The sequence below is a fragment of the Meriones unguiculatus genome, chromosome 1, assembly GCF_030254825.1.
Source record: "Meriones unguiculatus strain TT.TT164.6M chromosome 1, Bangor_MerUng_6.1, whole genome shotgun sequence".
In the NCBI taxonomy this organism is placed as follows: Eukaryota; Metazoa; Chordata; class Mammalia; order Rodentia; family Muridae; genus Meriones; species Meriones unguiculatus.
Window position 1 is genome coordinate 144,349,384 of NC_083349.1, and position 18,217 is coordinate 144,367,600.

The 18,217-nt window shown below is 46.2% G+C and overlaps 1 protein-coding gene across 1 annotated transcript in view; it reads right to left on the bottom strand.

The window, feature by feature from the left end:
* The window catches only part of Arhgap35 (Rho GTPase activating protein 35), a 104,023-nt gene that overhangs the window by 45,458 nt on the left and 40,348 nt on the right, over positions 1-18,217 (bottom strand). Inside the window, exon 2 of the mRNA XM_021657680.2 lies at positions 7,846-11,716. Coding sequence (XP_021513355.1) covers positions 7,846-11,526 — 3,681 coding nt within the window. The 5' untranslated portion in view covers positions 11,527-11,716. The remainder of the gene's footprint in view (positions 1-7,845; positions 11,717-18,217) is intronic.

Here is an 18,217-nt window from a genome sequence, read left to right on the forward strand (position 1 = left end):
CTGAAGCAGAGACCACAAGGGAATGCTTTTCTTGTCTTGTTTACTTTCTTCCTTTCTTTTTCTTATTTTGGTTTTTGAGACAGGGTCTCACTAGGTTTCCAGGCTGGCTATGTAGAGCAAGCTGGTCTCAAATTCAAGAGATCCACTCGCCTCTGTGTACCGCTATACCCTATACTAGTTTACTTCCTTATGTACCCCAGGACTACCTGCCCAGGGAAGGTACTAACCACAGTGGGCTGGGCCCTTCTATATCAATCATCTGTCAAAAAAAAGTTCTGTATGTAGGCTAATATGATAATTCTAATTCTCGGTTGATATTCTCTCTTCTCAGATGACTCCAGCACGTGTCAAGTTGATTTAAAACAAAACCAATCAATCAACCAACCAACCAACCAACCAACCAACCAACCAACCAACCCAGTGTGTGTGCATGCATGCCTACTGATGCCAGAAAGGGGTGGTAGTGGTGTCAGATCTCTTGGAGGCAGAGTTATAGGCATCTGGGAGCCATGCAATGTGAGTGCTGGAACCTGAACTCTGATCGTCTGATGGAGCATTAAGTGCTCTTAACCTCTGAGCAATCTTTCCAGCCCCGGACACTCCTAGTACCACTATTACTACTTTAGGAGACAGTACCTCACAAAGTCCAGGCTGGCCGTAAGGTCCAGAATCCTTGTGCCTGTCCCCTCAGTACTTGATTTTACAAGCACGAGCCACTATGCCCAGCTTCTATCAGTCAATTTCAAGCTAAAAAAAGATGGGCCCCTAAAGCAGTTATGTTTAAACAGTTACAGGCTTATTTTGTATATTTGTGCGGCAAGGATGAGAGCAGGATAAAGATAAATTAGACTGCTTATCTCTTTCACCTCAAAGAGTCCAAAATCTAGTTCAACCCTTCAATTTCTGAATGTGGCAATGAAGATAGCATTTAGATAGCATCAATCTCCTTTGCCAAGTGACATGAATTTCACCCACCTCCTCACATGCACTCTCTTAAGATTTAAACTCTGGATTACAGAGTGTCAAACACATCCTTTAGATAACTGAAGGTCCTTCAGAGCACCACAAAATTAGAAAGGCACTCCTGAACATGTATTCTAAACCCTTCTCATCGGGAAGCCAGCCTGTGGAATGCCATGCCAAGAGCTGGGCTGGCTTCTGACACCCGAAGGGCTACTGCGCACGCTGTCGTTGGAAACGCCATTCTCCCAAGTGGCTTGCCAGACGTCTCATGTCCCCAGCCAGCCACACGTCCCTCTTTAGGGAGTCACAGGGAGCACTTCACAGCAGGTGCTCTCAACAGCCATCTTCTTTTGGGGTACTCACTTAGCAGGCCACACTGGAAAAAGCTAGGCGAGGGCAAGCCCTAGCATGACCCACACATCTGTGCCTTGAGAGGATAAAACAAGGCAACAGAAATTCCCCAGGAAGCAACCTAGGTGCTGAAACCTCAAAGCTGTCCTGCAAAGTAAAGGTGTGTCAAGTCCCTCCCACAGTAGAGATCAGAGACCCTGCAAAGGGCTGTGAGCAACTGCCGTCAAAGCCCCAGCTACTTCTTCCAGGATGAAATGTCAATGACCGGGGTAAAGGCCGCTTCAGCTTGAGTCACCTCCTCCTATCCTTTGAGATGGAATGAATAATGGCTCCACAGTTCCAGACCTCTTGGTTTCCTTAAAAAACAAGCTTAAAGCTGTCTGTATGAGCTCATACTTGCAATCCTAGCACTTGGGAGACAGAGGCAGGAGGATTGCCCAAATCTGAAGCCAGCTTAAACATATAGTAAAAGTTTGTCTTGAAAAACAAAACAAAAAGCACTCAGCATCTTCCAGCCCTTCTTGCATTCATCACCAATACTGTGATTTTCCAGTGAACAATTATTCTCTCAATTTCCCAAGAGAGCTTCAAAAGGGCCCTTTCAATTAAGTTACCCATGCTCCTGGCACTCATCAGCTTAGAGCACCTTGATTTAGGCCAAAACAGGAAGGAACACAAACCCTGGCCTTCCCACCATCTAATCCACCCATGTGGAAAGGGAAGCCACTTATGTCAACCCACTGCAAAGTGAAGGAATATGGCAAGCCTAGCAAGCCTCCATACTGGGCAAGTCTAGACTCTTTTTTTTTTTTTTTTTAAATTCTTTATTAATTACACTTTAAAGCCTAGACTCTTGAAACTTAATTCTTGGGACAGTACAGCTATGGGCAAGGTAGATGAGGCCCCTGGGTCCAGGTACAGTCCAGGCACACTGACTCTGGCTTTCCCAGAGCTGGAGGTCTGACCTTTGAGAGGAGGGATGATTCCTGACTGCAACAGAACTCACCTGCGTCCTACAGAGGTATTTTGGTATAAGCAGGTGGTGGCTGGCTTAGGGAAGCATCAGAGCAATTCTTTGTCCTTTGAAAAGAAGATCTGGGCTCCCTGTTTGATTTAAGGAATAGGTGTGTCCAAGCTGAAGCAGATAGTTAAAAGATTGCCTATTTTTATCAGCAAAAACACACTACCGAAGTTTCTCAGGCTTAGAATAAACTAAGGAAACCGGGCATGATGGTACACAAGGAGTCTCAGGCAGGAGGACTGAGTTTGAGGCCAGCCTGGGCTACATAGAGACTGCCTCAAAAAACCACAACAAAACTGAAATCCACTGGCATGAGTTTAAAACAACTTCTTGAAGTTTCAGTTGTTAATACAGACCCTGATGCCTATTCTGGCCCTACTTAACAAGCCTCTGAAGGCGGAAACAACAGCACCATGTTCTTAGGAGGAACAGCATAAAGAAATGGATTTACTAACCTACACCCTGTTAGGATGAACACACTGAACGGGCTTGCTGGTCTCAACATGTGCACATGGACAGTGAATACTAGCAACTTCCCCGAAAATGGGGGTGGCTATAAGACTGGCCTCAAACTCTCAACCTGTTCTACTGCACAGTGGTGGTGAACCAAGAGGGTAAAGGGTTCACGTGTTTGTTTTTGAGACAGGGTCTCAGGTAGCCAGACTGGCCGCCAAGTCACTATGGAGCTAAGACTGGCCTTGAACGGATGGGTCTACCTTCACCTCCCAAGTGTTAGAATTACACGCAGGTACCACCATTCCCTGCTGGGAAGGTGTTTAACCTCTCTGGGCCTTAGTCACCTCATTTCTAAGATGCTCTGAGCCAGCCAGCTGTAAAGAAGTAAGAAAGACTTGCAGTCCTACCCTACTGAGACCACAGCTGTCCCCATGCCTCCCCCAGAGTGGCTCAGATTCTCAAAATGTGCTCCAAAATATACTCATCTATAAAATAAAGGAAGGGGTTCCCTTAAAAACCATAAGCTAGCATAAACCTGCTAGCTTGCTCTCTGTTACTCGGCATCACTTCCCAGTGCACACTACACACTGTACCCATAGGAAAAGACTGGTTCCCCTCCCCACTCTATTTCCACACCGAATCCCCACGAACCCTCCGTCTTTAGTTGCTTGCCTGCCTGGTACCTCCTCCATGTTATCTTTGAATTACCAATTCCTCAGGGAACGTTTCTAGACATTGCAGCCAAGGGTAAAGGTTGTTCAAGAACTCCTCAATATCTAGTACCTCCCTGCCGGGTAACATTTAAAAAAGTACATACACGCTTAAGTTCGGAAGCAACCACCAAGGAACACTAACTAGCAGATTTGGACACCACAAACACCAGGCAGGAGGCAAGTGCCCACTGATGCCCTGGCACTGAACCAACACTGCTATTTTAAAGGGCGAAGGTGCTTGCACATGGAAGCCGAAGTACCTTCTTTAGAAGACTAACAGTTTTAAAAACTGAAATTTCAAAAAATTTATTTTTATGTGCATGTGTTTTGCCTGCATGTGCCTCTTCTTAACCACTAAGCCATCTCTCCAGCCCCAGCAGATCTTTTTTCAGAAGTCAGAAAATCATGTTAGTCTTGTTTTTAAAAAGAGTTTCGTGTGGCCCACATTGGCCTCAAAGCCACTATGTACCAAAGATGTTCTGGGCTCCTGAGCCTCCTGCTCTCAAGTGGTAGGCATAGCAATTCAGGTATCTGGTCATACAGCTCACTTAGTAGGACTAAGCTCAGAAGCACACACTGAGTTTTTCTGTCATGTTACAAAGAGCTCTTATCACATTCCACTTGTCTGTCAAAACCAATATCCCTCCTAGGGCTGTGGGCAGTCCAACTGCCCAGCTGGTTTTCATTCACACTAGAAACTTTAACTCCGTTCTAGGCCTCACAAAATGAGAGCTGTGTCTACACAAAGCCACAACAACCAGCCAATTCACTGAATCCAATGAAATAAGCCAATTCACTGGGGGACACAAACTGTCAAACTGGTTACTTGGTGCCTTATAGACCAAACAATGCGTGATTCAAACAGTTCACTTTTTAATAGGTTGTCTTGTCATGTGGCAGCTACATCAAGTGAAAGATTTTCTTTATCACTGTTTTGTCTTTTTATTAAACACAAGAGTAAGGACATTTCTGACAGAAGAGTAAATAGCCAATAATGTCTAGTCTTTAAATTTGTGGTCAAACACACCAAATTTCATTGAACTGAATGAGCCCCCAAGGCCACAACTGTGGAACAAGGCACTGCAGCCTGCTTTTTGGCTTTAAAATAAGAGTCGTTGGTCCCAATCTCATCTTTGTAAATGCACAGCCTTGGGAGACAGAGACATGAGCAGCAGCAGCAGCCTTAGACAAAGCTCTATTCACAGCCGCCCAAGTGCAGTCTTGGAGTTTCAATTTCATTCAGTTGAGTGTGGAAGGCTCCCACTGAGGGTGGGCTGCTGAATGGTTCCGTTGGGAAAAGGACCCATGAAGGAGCACTGGCATTACAGTCTTCACTTTCATTAGAAGAGATCAAAGTGTCCCTCTGACTATAGTAAGGTATTAATCTAGCAAATTAGCGAGAGTACTGAGTACTTTTTTTTTCTTTCTATCACATTGGTACCCAGAGCAGAGCCTCTCTTCACTAAGGTGGTTGCCAGGGTGAGCACAGAACATGCAGCTGAATCACTGTGGCTTTAACCTTCCACCAAAGAGGAAGTGGTGTGGTTAGGGGAACCACAGCAGTCTTCTCCCTGGGTATAGTGCCATGTTCCACCTGCTGCCGGGGCATTTCACCTTATGCCTTGCTTCAGCCCAAACTTCTGGCCTACAATACTCAGCCCTTTGAGGACCATGTTCCCTTTTACAGAACGGGCCAGAGGAGACATCAGGTGCTCAAGGTCCAAATGAGATAGCAGGGAGTGGGGATCTGAACCTAGGACTCCTTTCCTGGGGATACCTACTAAACTTGAGCTAGCCTCACATGAGCTCCTCTACAGGTTTTCCTTAGGGTGGGCAGATGACTCTTTCATAGCAAGTGCGTACTGGCTGCCCCATCTGGGTGCTATGGCTTGGGCCAGAAGGGGTGGGAGTGGGGCACTTCCCCGCCAGTATGGCCTGCAGGAGGATCTGAGTTGCTTTCTATGACCAGCGTGCTTTCCCCCTCACTTCAAATAAATGTTGTTACTGCTTTGTCATGCCAATAAAAATCAAAGGATAAACCCCCCACGGAGGGTGGCTTGCACTCTCTGCCCTGATGGTATCTTGTTCTTCCAGTAAAACAAGTGTCAGTCTGCACTCCCAATGGCAGCAGTCCTAACAGGAGGCCTGCTCTGTGGCAAAGGCTTTCATTCTCTTTGCAGGGATGGATGACAAAGCACAACTCTCCATGTCAGGGAACACAATGCTACCGTCCACCTACTCTTTCCTAAGGATACTCTGAAGATGACTGCTGGCACACCATGGTTCTGGGACCAGAGGAATCATTTCTGTCTGATTTGGAGAGGCATGGCCTGTATAGCAAGACGGGCTAGAAACTGGTACTTCACGCCCGCTGATCCAGCAGCTGGGAACATGTCTGGTCTTCAACAGAGACACAGCTCAAGATGCAGAGAGTAGGTGTTTCTACTGAGTAAAGTCTTTGCTAAAGTGTGTGGCCTAGAAATCATGGTTTGTCAGTTAAAACCAACTAACAAACAAACCTATTTATTTTTATTTTTTTGAGAAAGGCTCCAGGCTGGCCTTAGATCTGGTAGGATCCTCCTGTCTCTACCGCTTTAATGTGGGAAATATAGATGAGGACCACCACACTTGGCTTTATGTGGTGCTTAGACTGGAACACAGTGCTTTTCGAAGGCTTGACATACTTTCTACCAAGTATCCCCAGTCTGGGAGCATGTTTTCAAAGCATCGTTTGCAGTGTTAAAAATATTGCCAGAAGTCAGAAAGACTTAATTCAGTGTGCTATTACACCACCTTCCCAATTCCCAGGTGTTCCAAACACCCCCACAAATCAGAAGACTGTCAGTATTCACATAAGCTGTTCTAGCAATAGTTTTTAACAGAAGTGGAGGAGGGAAAAAACCAATAATGTTTAAAATGCTCAGATTCTGTATCATTAAACAGGAGAGCTCTTTGGGAAACACAGGAGGTTGGTTAGGTTTCTAAGTAAGAACTACTTTCACTGGATCTTCCCTCCAAGTCCTGAAGAACAAAGTCTAAGAGGCAGCACAGACCCCAAGTAAACTAAATGGGAAGAATGTAGTGACGGGAGATAGGGGCCCAGAACCCCCACAGCACTGCTCTGCCCTCTCTGACACAGACAAGAAGGCTGGGGAAGCCCTGGCCAGCAGTGACTGAGGAGCACTCTACATGTCCAGGGTCACAATGGTGTCACGCTCTTCCATCTCCTAGGACCATGGGCTACCATAATGGCCTCTCTGCTACCTCTCAGGGCTCCAGATTATACTCCAGATGGTTCTGATATGGTATGTCTAAGGCATTCATTTCTGGAGACTGCGTCCTCCAAGGTCCTCGTAAAGCCTCACAAATGGCTGCTGTCTGCTACCTCCTGGCAGGGAGTGGGGAAGTGAGCACCTTCCTGTGTTTAATGCTGGCCACAGGTTATTATATCCCTGCTAGAGTCTCACCAAGAAGCCATCCTCTGATCATAACAGTACTCCCCTATAAAAGGGGAACTGGGAAGTAGGGGGAGGGGCTGGGGGATACACTCTGTCACAGAGTCTAAGCCTAAGAGGACAGGGCATTGCCTCCAGCTTTCTGCCTCACAAACGCCAAGCTAAAGTCTTCAGCAAAAAGGCATTTCATCTGCTGCTGCATTAGGGCCAGGCCTGACATGGAAAACACTACTGGTAACTTCTTCCCTCCCTTGCTGGTCTCTGCCCCTGCCATACCTGTGGTCCCTGAAGTTCAGAGTCTCACTGTTGGAAGCAATGACTGCAGAAAAATGAAGTAAGGGGACATGCAGAATCTCATTTTATAAATACAGAGAAACCCCAGGCTGACCTTTTCTTTTGTTTTTGCCATGTCAGCACTTTCACAGATTTGCGTCTGTAGCGATCCGCGCTAATGTAAAAGGCAGCACACCCTGTGATCAGCATGGGAAAGGAGGGGCATCTGAGAGCCATACAGATGATGCCCAGGACAAAGGGTGCAGATCTGCCATCTCTCAGGGAGGAAAGAGGGCCACTGGCTTGCCTCCTTGTCAGCACACTGAAGGGCTGTACTGCTCGCTTGAGTAGTCAGGATTCTAGACAATGGCAACCCCAGGGCACCAATCCAAGGCATGAACTACACGAGACCTGCCAGCACTAGGCATCTAATACAGGGTGACCCTTAACACGAGGCCAAAGAATGAATGTACCCTCATGCTTAGGCGCACTCACATCCATTTTTTTTTTTTTTTAAAAAAAACAAGTTGTCCTTGAATAGATGTCATCATCAGCCAACTCTTACCGAGATGCTGTGCAAAGCCCTCCTGACTCATCCTAAATCGGGTCTTACCTTGGTGTTCCTCCTTAGACTTCGAAGGATATTCCTCCTCCTGGGGTCCTCATCTGTTTCATATGGAATGACAGCATTGTCCCCTTTGTAACCCTGGGATGCCTGATCCTCCTCTTTCTTCCGGATGGGCCCCAGCTCGTCATCACTCCCAACACTGAAGCTGGTGCGGTAGCTGGCAAACCGCCCCAGCCGCGTGCATCTCGTCCTGTAGAGCACAGGCTTACTCACAGCAGAGACCTTGCGGCCTCGCTCTAGAGAACTCGTGTCCATTTCACTGTCAGAACCATTGCCACTGCCATTGGACTGGGCTTTGTTGATGTTTCGAATGGTGATGATCTTGCCTTGGGTGCTGTCGTGAGGCACCGAGTATATGTTTTCTTCCTCATTCCTCGGCTTGACCACAGCATCCATGGGCTCTGCATAGTCAGAAGGATCAAACCCATCCTGAGGCAGCCAGGCGCTGGAAGACACTGACTTCCTCTGTCCCTCCCGATGACCCTGGTCTAGGTAAGACAGCTCTTTTGTGATCTCAAAGTGGACAGGAGGCTTTGGTCTGACTGGTGGAGGTACTTTGTTGTTCAGTTTACTCTCAAAATTGCTCATTATGAAAGACAGCCCATCATTCCCCTCCAGTTCCATGGAGAACTTGGAATGGTCTTTGGACAGGGAGGGCAAGGTTGCATCTTCCCGAAACAGGTGGTACGACGGGGGCTCCACATCTTCTTCTGAGTCCTGCAGGTTTGAGTTGCAGAGTGGCGAGCCAGCCCGGGGGGAGTTGAAGACCTCTTCCGTGGTGCTGCAGGCCTCGGCAACGTTATCGTACATGTGTGTGGCCTCGATTATGTTCTTCTTCTCCACCACGTCTTTAAAAAAAGGATGAAAGATATCAAGTTTATGCTGGGGCTGGCTACAAGGGATGCTTGTGAATCTCCCATCAATTTCTTGTGCAATTTCCTCCCCCTCTGTCAGCTGCTCTCGACTTAGGTCATTGTCCAGAACATCAATGGCGCCATCAGTGAGTGCGACAAGCTGGATGGGAATAATGTCCTGCACTTCACACAGAAAGGCACGTAACATTGCCAAGGAGGCCTTCCTTTTGGCTGAGTAAAAAACAATGTATCCATGAACCAACCGGCTCTTTCGGATGCTGAAGGAGGAATGGTATGAAAGAACAGACAGCTCAATGCGCTTCTTGTGTAGTCCAATCGGAAGTTCAAGTAAAACAGAGTTGCTGCTCCCACAGTGGGAAGATTTACAAGTTTGAGACTGCAGGACAGGAGAGAGTATGTCATCTGCACTAAAGGGATCACCACACATCAGACACATGACAATGCGAAGGTCCACATCAGCCAAATCTTTGATACTAGCAGTGGAGCTGACCAGGTTTAAGTTGCGCTTAGAGTCCAGGAGTCCCTTCAGAACTTGACTGATCTGCTTCTCGTTAATGTTGCGCCCATAACCAATGCCAGCAGAAGCGGGATCAAGAAAGACACACTGAAGTTTGCTAGCAATCTGCTGGCCTTGCTGGATCAAGCTGTGTAGAGTCTCTCCACTTGTGTCCCCTCTCTTGTTAACTAAAATTAAGGTCAAGGGGAGATGGACTAAGTGATTATCCCGCCTGCCCAGTGTGGACTCTCTGCTTTTCTCTATACTCTCCACCACATAGGACAAGGACTCCTTTGAATTGTAAAGGCAGAGGCAGCCGTGGGGTTGGAAAGTTGGTGTCTGGAAAGAGTTCACAGGAAGCCTGACATTCCCCTCTATTGGTCTCAGAGAAAGCTCATACATTTTACCATCTATTACATACTTGTCATCATTTGTACAAAGAGCTCGAATTTCATTGGCCAACTCTCGCGCAAGGCCATCTTTGCCTAAGATAACCAAATTGATCCTATCAATATTGGGGTCAGACAAAGAGTTCTTCTGATTCCTATCAGATGGCCGAATAAAACGAGAACTGATCAAGTGTTCAATCTTAGCATCTACGCAAGCTGGGCAGCTTGGGCACGTCTCCTTCGTGGGGTGGTACACGAAATGAATGTGTTTCAGAATGAGAGCATCACGCTCTGCCTGGAGCTTCTGCAATGCTTTAAACCGTTGCTCTTCCCCCAGAACATCCTGGATGACACCCATCTTTTCCTTGCTGGGCTTGGCATCCAGCTCCAGCTCATAAAACAATTCCGAATACTCTAAAAGCAACTCTTGGAACTCTTCTTTTGCTCGGTCTATAATCTGCTTTTGGTGCTTGCCATAGATGTCCATGTACACAGACTCTTCCAGCCACTGGTAGAAGTCTTCATTCATAATAAAACTACGAGCCTCTTCCCAAGGTTTCCCAGGAGTTATGAAAGGAGAGGTCTCCAGGTTTTCTTTGAATGCCCTTCTCATCTCAGCTCTCTTCCTCTCGTTCCTCAGTTTCTCCAAGTGGGACTCATACAGCTGCTCAGCAGGGACGGTGTCCATCAAGTCAAAGGGAATCCGCTCATTTTCCATGTTGTCGATGTGGCTGGTGGCATCCCACGGCGTCTCTTCAAGGACAACAAACCACTTTAAGAACTCTGGCTTGGTCTCCAACAGCTTTTTCGCTTTGATGCAGCTCAGGTGGTCCACTTCATCTAGGTTAGGTATGAGGGCTTCAAAAGCCAGCGGCAGGGCTGCCAGGTACAGCTTTCTCCGGCGCTCGATATGCTCGTGCTTGAGGCGGTGGACATGCTGCAGGAAGAGCTTCTTGGCCTTCTGTGTCCCTTCCAGGTAGACGTAGTCCTGGTACTCGGGAGAGGCCTGCATCTTTCGGCTGACACTCAGCCAGTTTTCATTGTGATTCTTCACAATGCGGCTCACCAACCACTCATACTTATCCTTTGCCGTAGCTATCTGCTGACTCTGCTGCTTGAGGGCTTCAAAGTAAGGGATGATTTTTGTCTTCCCTCGACTCTTGTCGATGAGCTGCACTAAGGTGCTGAAAGCCAAGTCCACATTCACGTTGGACCTTGCTGAGGTCTCTACAACCTGGAGGTTCTTTTTGCTTAAGGCAAAAGTATGTGCATCTCTAATGTACCGCTCAACGCCCTCATCACACTTCGTCAGAACTACCACTATGGGCTTTTTTGTTTTTGCAAGCTGATTGTAGAGATTGGAGACAAACTTGAGCTGGTCATCAAAGTTCCTGTTCATGCCCCTGCTAACATCGATGCCCAGAAGGAAACCGTCAACCAGCAGCTTTCCATCTGGCATCTGTTTCTGCTCAAAGTCCTGCTCCAGTCCCAGCTGGTCAGTGCAAAAATACATGAGTTTTTCAGCTGATGCGAGCTTGGTGGCTGCAGCTCTCTTGATATAGGGCTGCAGGGCTGTGCTGCGATGAGGTTGAAAAGTCTGATCATCGATGAACTCAGTCTGTTCCACAATGTGCATCTTACATTCCACACAGTCCTCCAGGGAGCGGCTAACTTCTCCCCAGTACAGAAAGTGGTCATTATTGACCACCCGCCCACCAAAGTCACTGGTGCTGAGGACAGAAGTGTGGTCCAGGTGAAATTCATCAGCACTCGGACGCACAAAGCGGTTACACAGACAAGACTTCCCAATGCCGCACTGGCCCTTCTCCTTCTCAGTCCCAGACAACCCCACCACGCTGATGTTGTAGGTGGGGATGCGGACATCTTGCTTTCTTGCCATCATCATCTTCCAAACATCCTGCCACAATCAGTCACTTCCGAGATCAGGTTGGTGCTCTGCCGTAGAGTGAAAGGTCTTCTCAGCAGCGCCAGTGGAGACCGGCTGCCCAGGTGGCACAAATGTCAGGTCCCATAGTGTTTTAAACCAGTACGATGTCAGCTCTTAGTACTCATCGCCAAACAGCCAACATGTCTGCCTAAATGAAGGGGTAAAAAAAGAAAAACCATCAGGATCCAAACTATTTTAACTACTGAACTGCAATAAAAGTAATTTTTAACACAACAAATATTTAGTAAACCTAATGTCCTCGTGTGCCAGGCCTTATGCCGGGCGAGTGACTAAGGCTGACCATCAAGTTGTCGAGAGGAATCAGAGGGTAAAGGGACTTGCTACGCAAGCCTGAGAACCCAAGTTCCATTCCTAGATTCCACAGAGAAAGAAAGAAGCAATTTCCGGAATCGGCCTCTACCTCCCACACAAATGCTGTGGCCTGTACATGCCTATGCAGGAGCAGTTACTCACACCCCTCATGTACAATGATAATGGAAATAACAAAAAGGCTAATACCAGTGTGTTTTCAAACAGGCAGAATCCTGTCTGAAAGACCTCAACAGGAGGATATAAATAAGGAGAGTATAAAATGCTAAGGTGGTAAGTGAGGACGCGGGAAAAATATGGCTAACTCTAAGGTTAAATACAAGATGGGTCAAAATGTCCTTTTGTTTTGTTTTTTGAGACAGGGTTTCTCTGTAGCTCTAGCTGTCTTTGAACTCAGCCTCTGTCTCTTCAATTACTGGGGTTAAAAAAAATGTGTGTCACCACACCTAGCTGAGTCAGAATACCTTACACAAGAAAAAATAATGGGACATCTCACAAGGACAATGGTGTCGTCTTTAAGGAGCTCCTATGAGTAAGGTCTAGGATAAGCTGAGAACTAGTGGAATTACACAGTAATGCATTACACCTCACTGAAAAAAATATCAATTACAGTCCATACAGTCGGCTCAGGGAAAAGTCATGACCGAAGGTTAAACGTAGGGAACTCTTAAAGGGCAGCATGTTGACAGCTGAGTCAAGTGCCTCCTGAGACTGCTTACTGATTACCGGGAAGAGAAGCCCTCAACAGCAATTGCAGTGGGGAAAGCAAACAACACTTTCACTAGGGCATCAAAATTCACATACGCAGTGCGGTGTGGAAGCACTTAGGAGACTGAGGCAGGAAAAGCAGTGGGTCAAGATTAGCCCTGACTACAGAGAGAGAAGAGGGAGGATAGAAGATAAAGGAGGAACGAAAGAATAAAGCTGGAAGACTCAATCTTGCTTTCAAAACTTACTACAAAGCAACAATCAAAACAGTCCTGCAGGAACATAAAGACAGACCAATGGAAAAGAAACAGAAAGCTCACAGCTAAATTCATATATATCACTGAGTCTTTTTTTTTTTTTGGGGGGGGCATGGTTTAAGACAGGGTCACTTATGTAAACCTGGAACTCATTATGTATAAAACAGTCTGGCCTTAAACTCACAGTGATTGCCTGTCTCTACCACCATGCCTGGCTGGCTAAATGACTTTTGACAAGAATGCTGAGATCATTCATTGGGGAAAGGACAGACTTTTTACCAGTTGATCCTTGGAAAGATCGATCTTCATACAGGAAAGGATGGAGGTAGGTCTTTATCTACATCACATACAGAAGCTAATCTCAGGGTTGGGGATGCAACTCAGATGTAAAAGTACTTCTGTAGCATTTGCAAGGCACTGAGTTCAACTTAGCAACAAAAAACCAGTTGTGTGGGGTGACGATCAAGGTGGTGCACCCTTTTAATCTCAGCACTTGGGAAACAGAGGAAGGCAAATCACTATGAAGTCAAGATCAACTCCATCCACATAGAGTTCCAGGGTCTCCAAGACTACAATCTCAAAAAATTAAAACAAAACAAAAAACAAACCCAACTAACAACCAACCAAAACACAAGTCTGAATGGATCAAAGACCTAGAACTACAAAGCACAGAAGAAAACCCAAGGCCAAAGACTCCCATGAACACTGGTGTGTGGTGCAGAGGTAAGCACTGGCCACCAGGCCCATCACACACGACGTAACCCATCAGGTCCATCTCCTGACTGCACGGGCACACTGCAGCACACATGCATGCACGCACGAATGTTTATGTGTACATACACAATATACACATTTAATGCTGAGGAAGAGTCAACAGGAGACTTAACATAGTATTTTTATCTCAAGAATCGCCAGACCTCGAAAGTATAATAATGCTGGTTGCATGGCTGAAGGAAGGAGTGAACAGGAGCCCACATTCACATGTGGAAGGAAGTCACCGGGATGGGTGGGTGGTGGTAGTGGCTACATTTTAACAGTCTAAACACATACTGTGTACTAAAAATGGCTAAGATTATAATTTTGTGTTACACCTCTTTTACACAATAAAGTCAACGGGGGTGAGGGGATGTGCAGCTCAGTGACAGAACACTTGACTAAGAAAAATACAGCAGAAACCAATAATACCAGTATATATGAAATGGATGGCTATCTTGAGATAAAGTATCTCTACTTTTAGAGAAGTCATGCAAAAGTATTTTTTGGGGAAAGAGCTAAAATAAATGCAAATGTTCAGGGGGAAAAATCTGTTTGAGAGTGAATAATAATGCCAATGAGGGAGTAGGGCTGTGGCTTAGTTAGCAGAGTGCTAACTAGTATGACCGGAACTCTGGTCTTGATCCTCACCCCCCCCCCACCTCACCCTATAATCCTAACACCTGAGAGATGCAGGCAGGAGATATGTCTATGCAAGGTCATAGCCAAAACCAGTTTCCGGCTAACACCTGAACCTTTCAAGGCCACATGAGAACCTTCCAAAATACTTTGTTTTCCCAGCAAACAAACCACAGCAGAGGAATAAAATGTTAATAGGTAAATCTGGATTATGTATGTATGCTGGTTAGTTTTATATCAACACAGGCTACAGTTATCTGGAAGGAGGAAACTTCAATTGAGAAAATACATCCATAAGATCTGACTGTAAGTCATTTTCCTAATAAATGATTGCTGGGGAAGGGCCCAGCCCACTGTGGGTGCCTTCCCTGGGTTGGTGGTCCTGGGTTCTATAAGAAAGCAAGCTGAGCACATCATGAAGAGCAAGCCAGCAAGCAGCACTCTCCATGGCCTCTGCATCAGCTCCTGCCTCCAGGTTCCTGCCCTGTCTGAGTGCCTGCCCTCACTGCTTTCCATGATGCAACTGTGAGTGAAATGAGCCCTTCCCTGCTTAAGCTGCTTCTGGTCATGGTGTTTCATCACAGCAAAAAGCCTAACTAGACAGTGTATGTGATATTCTTTTGTGTGTGTTTGTTTTCTACTGTTATCAATGACAAATTCTCCGAGTATAAATATGCAATGGCTCCTCTGATGAGAGGCACCCCTGTGAAGTTGGCAAGTTTGCTGCCATGTCCTCCATCTGTAAGACCTGTAGAGAAATGAGCACTGTAGCGGCCACAGAGCACATGCAAAGCTATGGAAAGACAGCTTTCTAAACTGAGGCCGCTCCGTCACAGGTGATTCCTGTAGAGCATCTTAGACAAAGAGAGTGGACTTTTCAAAGACTGCTTCCTCGGGGTGCGGGTGCGTAGGGATGGGGGAGTCAGGCTAGTTGGGGAACCAGCAGGAATTCCAAGTGTGCAGAGAGAAGATGGGAGAGGCACATAACCCAGTAAGCAGGGGCTGGGCTGAGCCACATAAAACAATGCAGTCTTTCTTTAATAGCACCCCTCCTTTCTTCATTCTTAATTCTTCCCTCCGTTCCTCCCTCTCCCTCCCCGTCTTTTGGTTTTCCAAGTCAGGGTTTCTCTGTGTAACCCTGGCTGTCCTGCAACTTACTCTGTAGACCAGGCTGGCCTTGAACTCACAAAGATCCACCTGCTTCTGCCTCCCGAGTGCTGGGATTACAGGCGTGTACATCACTGTTGCTGGGCTAATGCAGAGTCTTTCATTGGCCAGGATAAGAGAAGGCAAGGATGGGGCTGAGGAAAGGCACTTTAAGGGATTCAAACTGTTAAAAGTTTTTGTTAAAACCAAAAAGTTTTAACAATTTCAGTTCCCAATGTCACACAAAATCTTCAACTGAAGTAAGTAAAATAAACCAGCCTTTGTTTCCTTTTGCACACATGGGCCTCTGGCACCGACTGTTCTGCTGCACTGACCTGCACACTCAAGTGTAACTGTGTGACTGCTGAGTGAACAGTCTGCTGAGACTGTCTAAAATAGCAGGCAGACCAATTTCCTTTTGAATCGCATTTGTATCTGGTAGGAAGCTGGCACTTCTATAAACGTCATACTTTTGTGTGCTTCCCAAGAATGACAAGCAATCAGATCATTCCTTTTAAACTTTCTGAAGATTATTTATTTTAGGTGGATGAGCGTTTTGTTTTGTCTGCGTGTATGTATGTATACCCTATGCATGCCTGCTATCCATGAAGATCAGAAGAGGGTGTTGGAGTCCCCAGAAATGGAGTTATGGATGGCTGTGAGCCACCACATAGGTGCTGGGGAGGGGGGAACCCTCAGGTTTTCTGTAAGAACAAGTTCACTTAACTGGTGAGCCACTGCTCTGGACCAGTGGTTCTCAACCTGTGGGTCGTAAACCCTTTAGGGGTTGACTGACACTTTTACAGGAGTTGCCTGAGACCATTGGCAATTAGGACTCCTAACAGGAGCAGAATTACTTATGAAGTAGCAGCAAAAATAATTTTATGGTTGGGGTCACCACAACATGAGGTACTGTATCAAAGGGCTGCAGCTTAGGAAGGTTGAGAAGCACTGCTCTGGACCCAAAGCATTGTTTTGTTGTTGTTTTGCTTTAGGGCAGTGCTTGGGGTGGAACCAAAGACTTTGCACAGGTTGTGCAAAGGTTGTGCCATGCCCCCAGTCCCTTTACTGGCGGGTTCTAAGCAAGCTCTCTGGTAAGCCATATCCCCAGTTCTCCCTCTTCCCCCTCCCCTCTACTGTTCCAACTTGTTAAAGTACTCCGGCCTCTGCTTTTTACTTTGACACAGGGTCTCACAGGCAAGCTTGAACTCTGTGTTCCTCCAGTCCCAGCCTCTTACAGGTGGGAGCCACTGGGCTCAGTGACACCACATTTTATTCTGAAGGACAAAAGAGACAGCAGTTCTGTCCACTGAGACAACACTCTCAAGTGGTCATGCATCACTTCTAAACATTTTCCTCAGCAATTTGGAAAAAAATAAAAAATAAAAACTTCTAAAGAAACCTGAGAAGATATAGTATGTAAAAACTGACTATTTCAAAAGAGAAACCTCTTGACTGTGTGAGTAGCCTATAGATGACAAGCTTAAAGTCAGGCTGCAAAGGTCATCAAGAACAAGGAAAGCACCTCAGAGAAAACCTCTGTCCCACTTCCCTAAGTGGCTTCCACACGAACAAAATTAAAGCTGCTTGCAAACAGCTCAAGTGTATTTACCGTCCCTCCAACACAGGACAGGAAAGAGCTCTACAAAAATCAGGGAGCATGGTAGGTGCTCAACAGTGCACAGTCTGTTTTCATCTGCGACAGGAGAGTGACAGCTGGGCAAGGACTGCTGATGAAGCCCAGAAAGGCAAGGGTGCTCACCCAACAAAGCTCACCCAAGGGGCAGCGCCACAAGGCCTCAAACTTATCTTGAAACATACTGAGCAGCAGGGTCCTTCGTGCAGCTGCTGCATCCAACTAGCTATAAAACCCTTCTCAGAAACCCTGGGGAGGAAAATCAAACAACAAAGACGGGGTCAAATCTACAGTAAAAATGCATCATCACTCCTCAATCCTTGCTTAGTTAGAATATTCAAATAGCAGGATGGTCTTAGCTGCAGAAAGCTGTAACGAAAAGAACAGCCAGCTCTGAAGAGGACAGCTACTAATGTGTATGTAGTTATGCTGCTATTTTGAGACCCAGGTTGGCCTTGAACTCCAACTCCTGCTCAGCATTCTGAGTGTTTGGATTCCAGACAAGTATGTGCCACCATGTCTGAATGTGACTGATAATTTAAACTCCAAATTATGTTCACAGCCAAAACTGTTACCAAAACTTACAGCTCAGGTGGCATGGAAGTAGTTAATTTTTGGACACCTTTTAACTTCTACTTGTTAGAAACCTAATAAGTTCCTTGGTATAACTGCAGTCTCAGCTTTGATGTCTGGACAATGCGGTTTTACTAGTTCCTCAATTGGACCGAATTACACAGTAAACAAAGCTGGTTATAAATTTAAGGATGTCTCAAACACTTAAGTTTAGAGGAAATAACTTTAAGTGCCTGGCCACATACACGGTCAACTTTTCAAAGATGTGGTTACAAAAATTTAGCTGAGCCACTAAACTTAATGATCAAAAGACCATAAAGAAAGCACAGAGAACAAGGAAGGTGTGTCCAAGATTTCATGATGTTCAATGTCCTCGAATGTACACTTGGTGAGAAACAAATTCTTAACGGGCAACTAAGGAACAAAATCCAATACACATCCCAGTGTTTTTCCAGCACTAATCCTTTCCCAAGTGGAGAGGGACAACAAATGAAAAACATATCCCTAAAACTAACCCAGGGGCTGGAGAGATAACTCGGTGGTCAAACTGCTTTTTGCTCTTGCAGAGGACCTGAGTTGGATTCTCAGCACCCACATGATGGCTCAC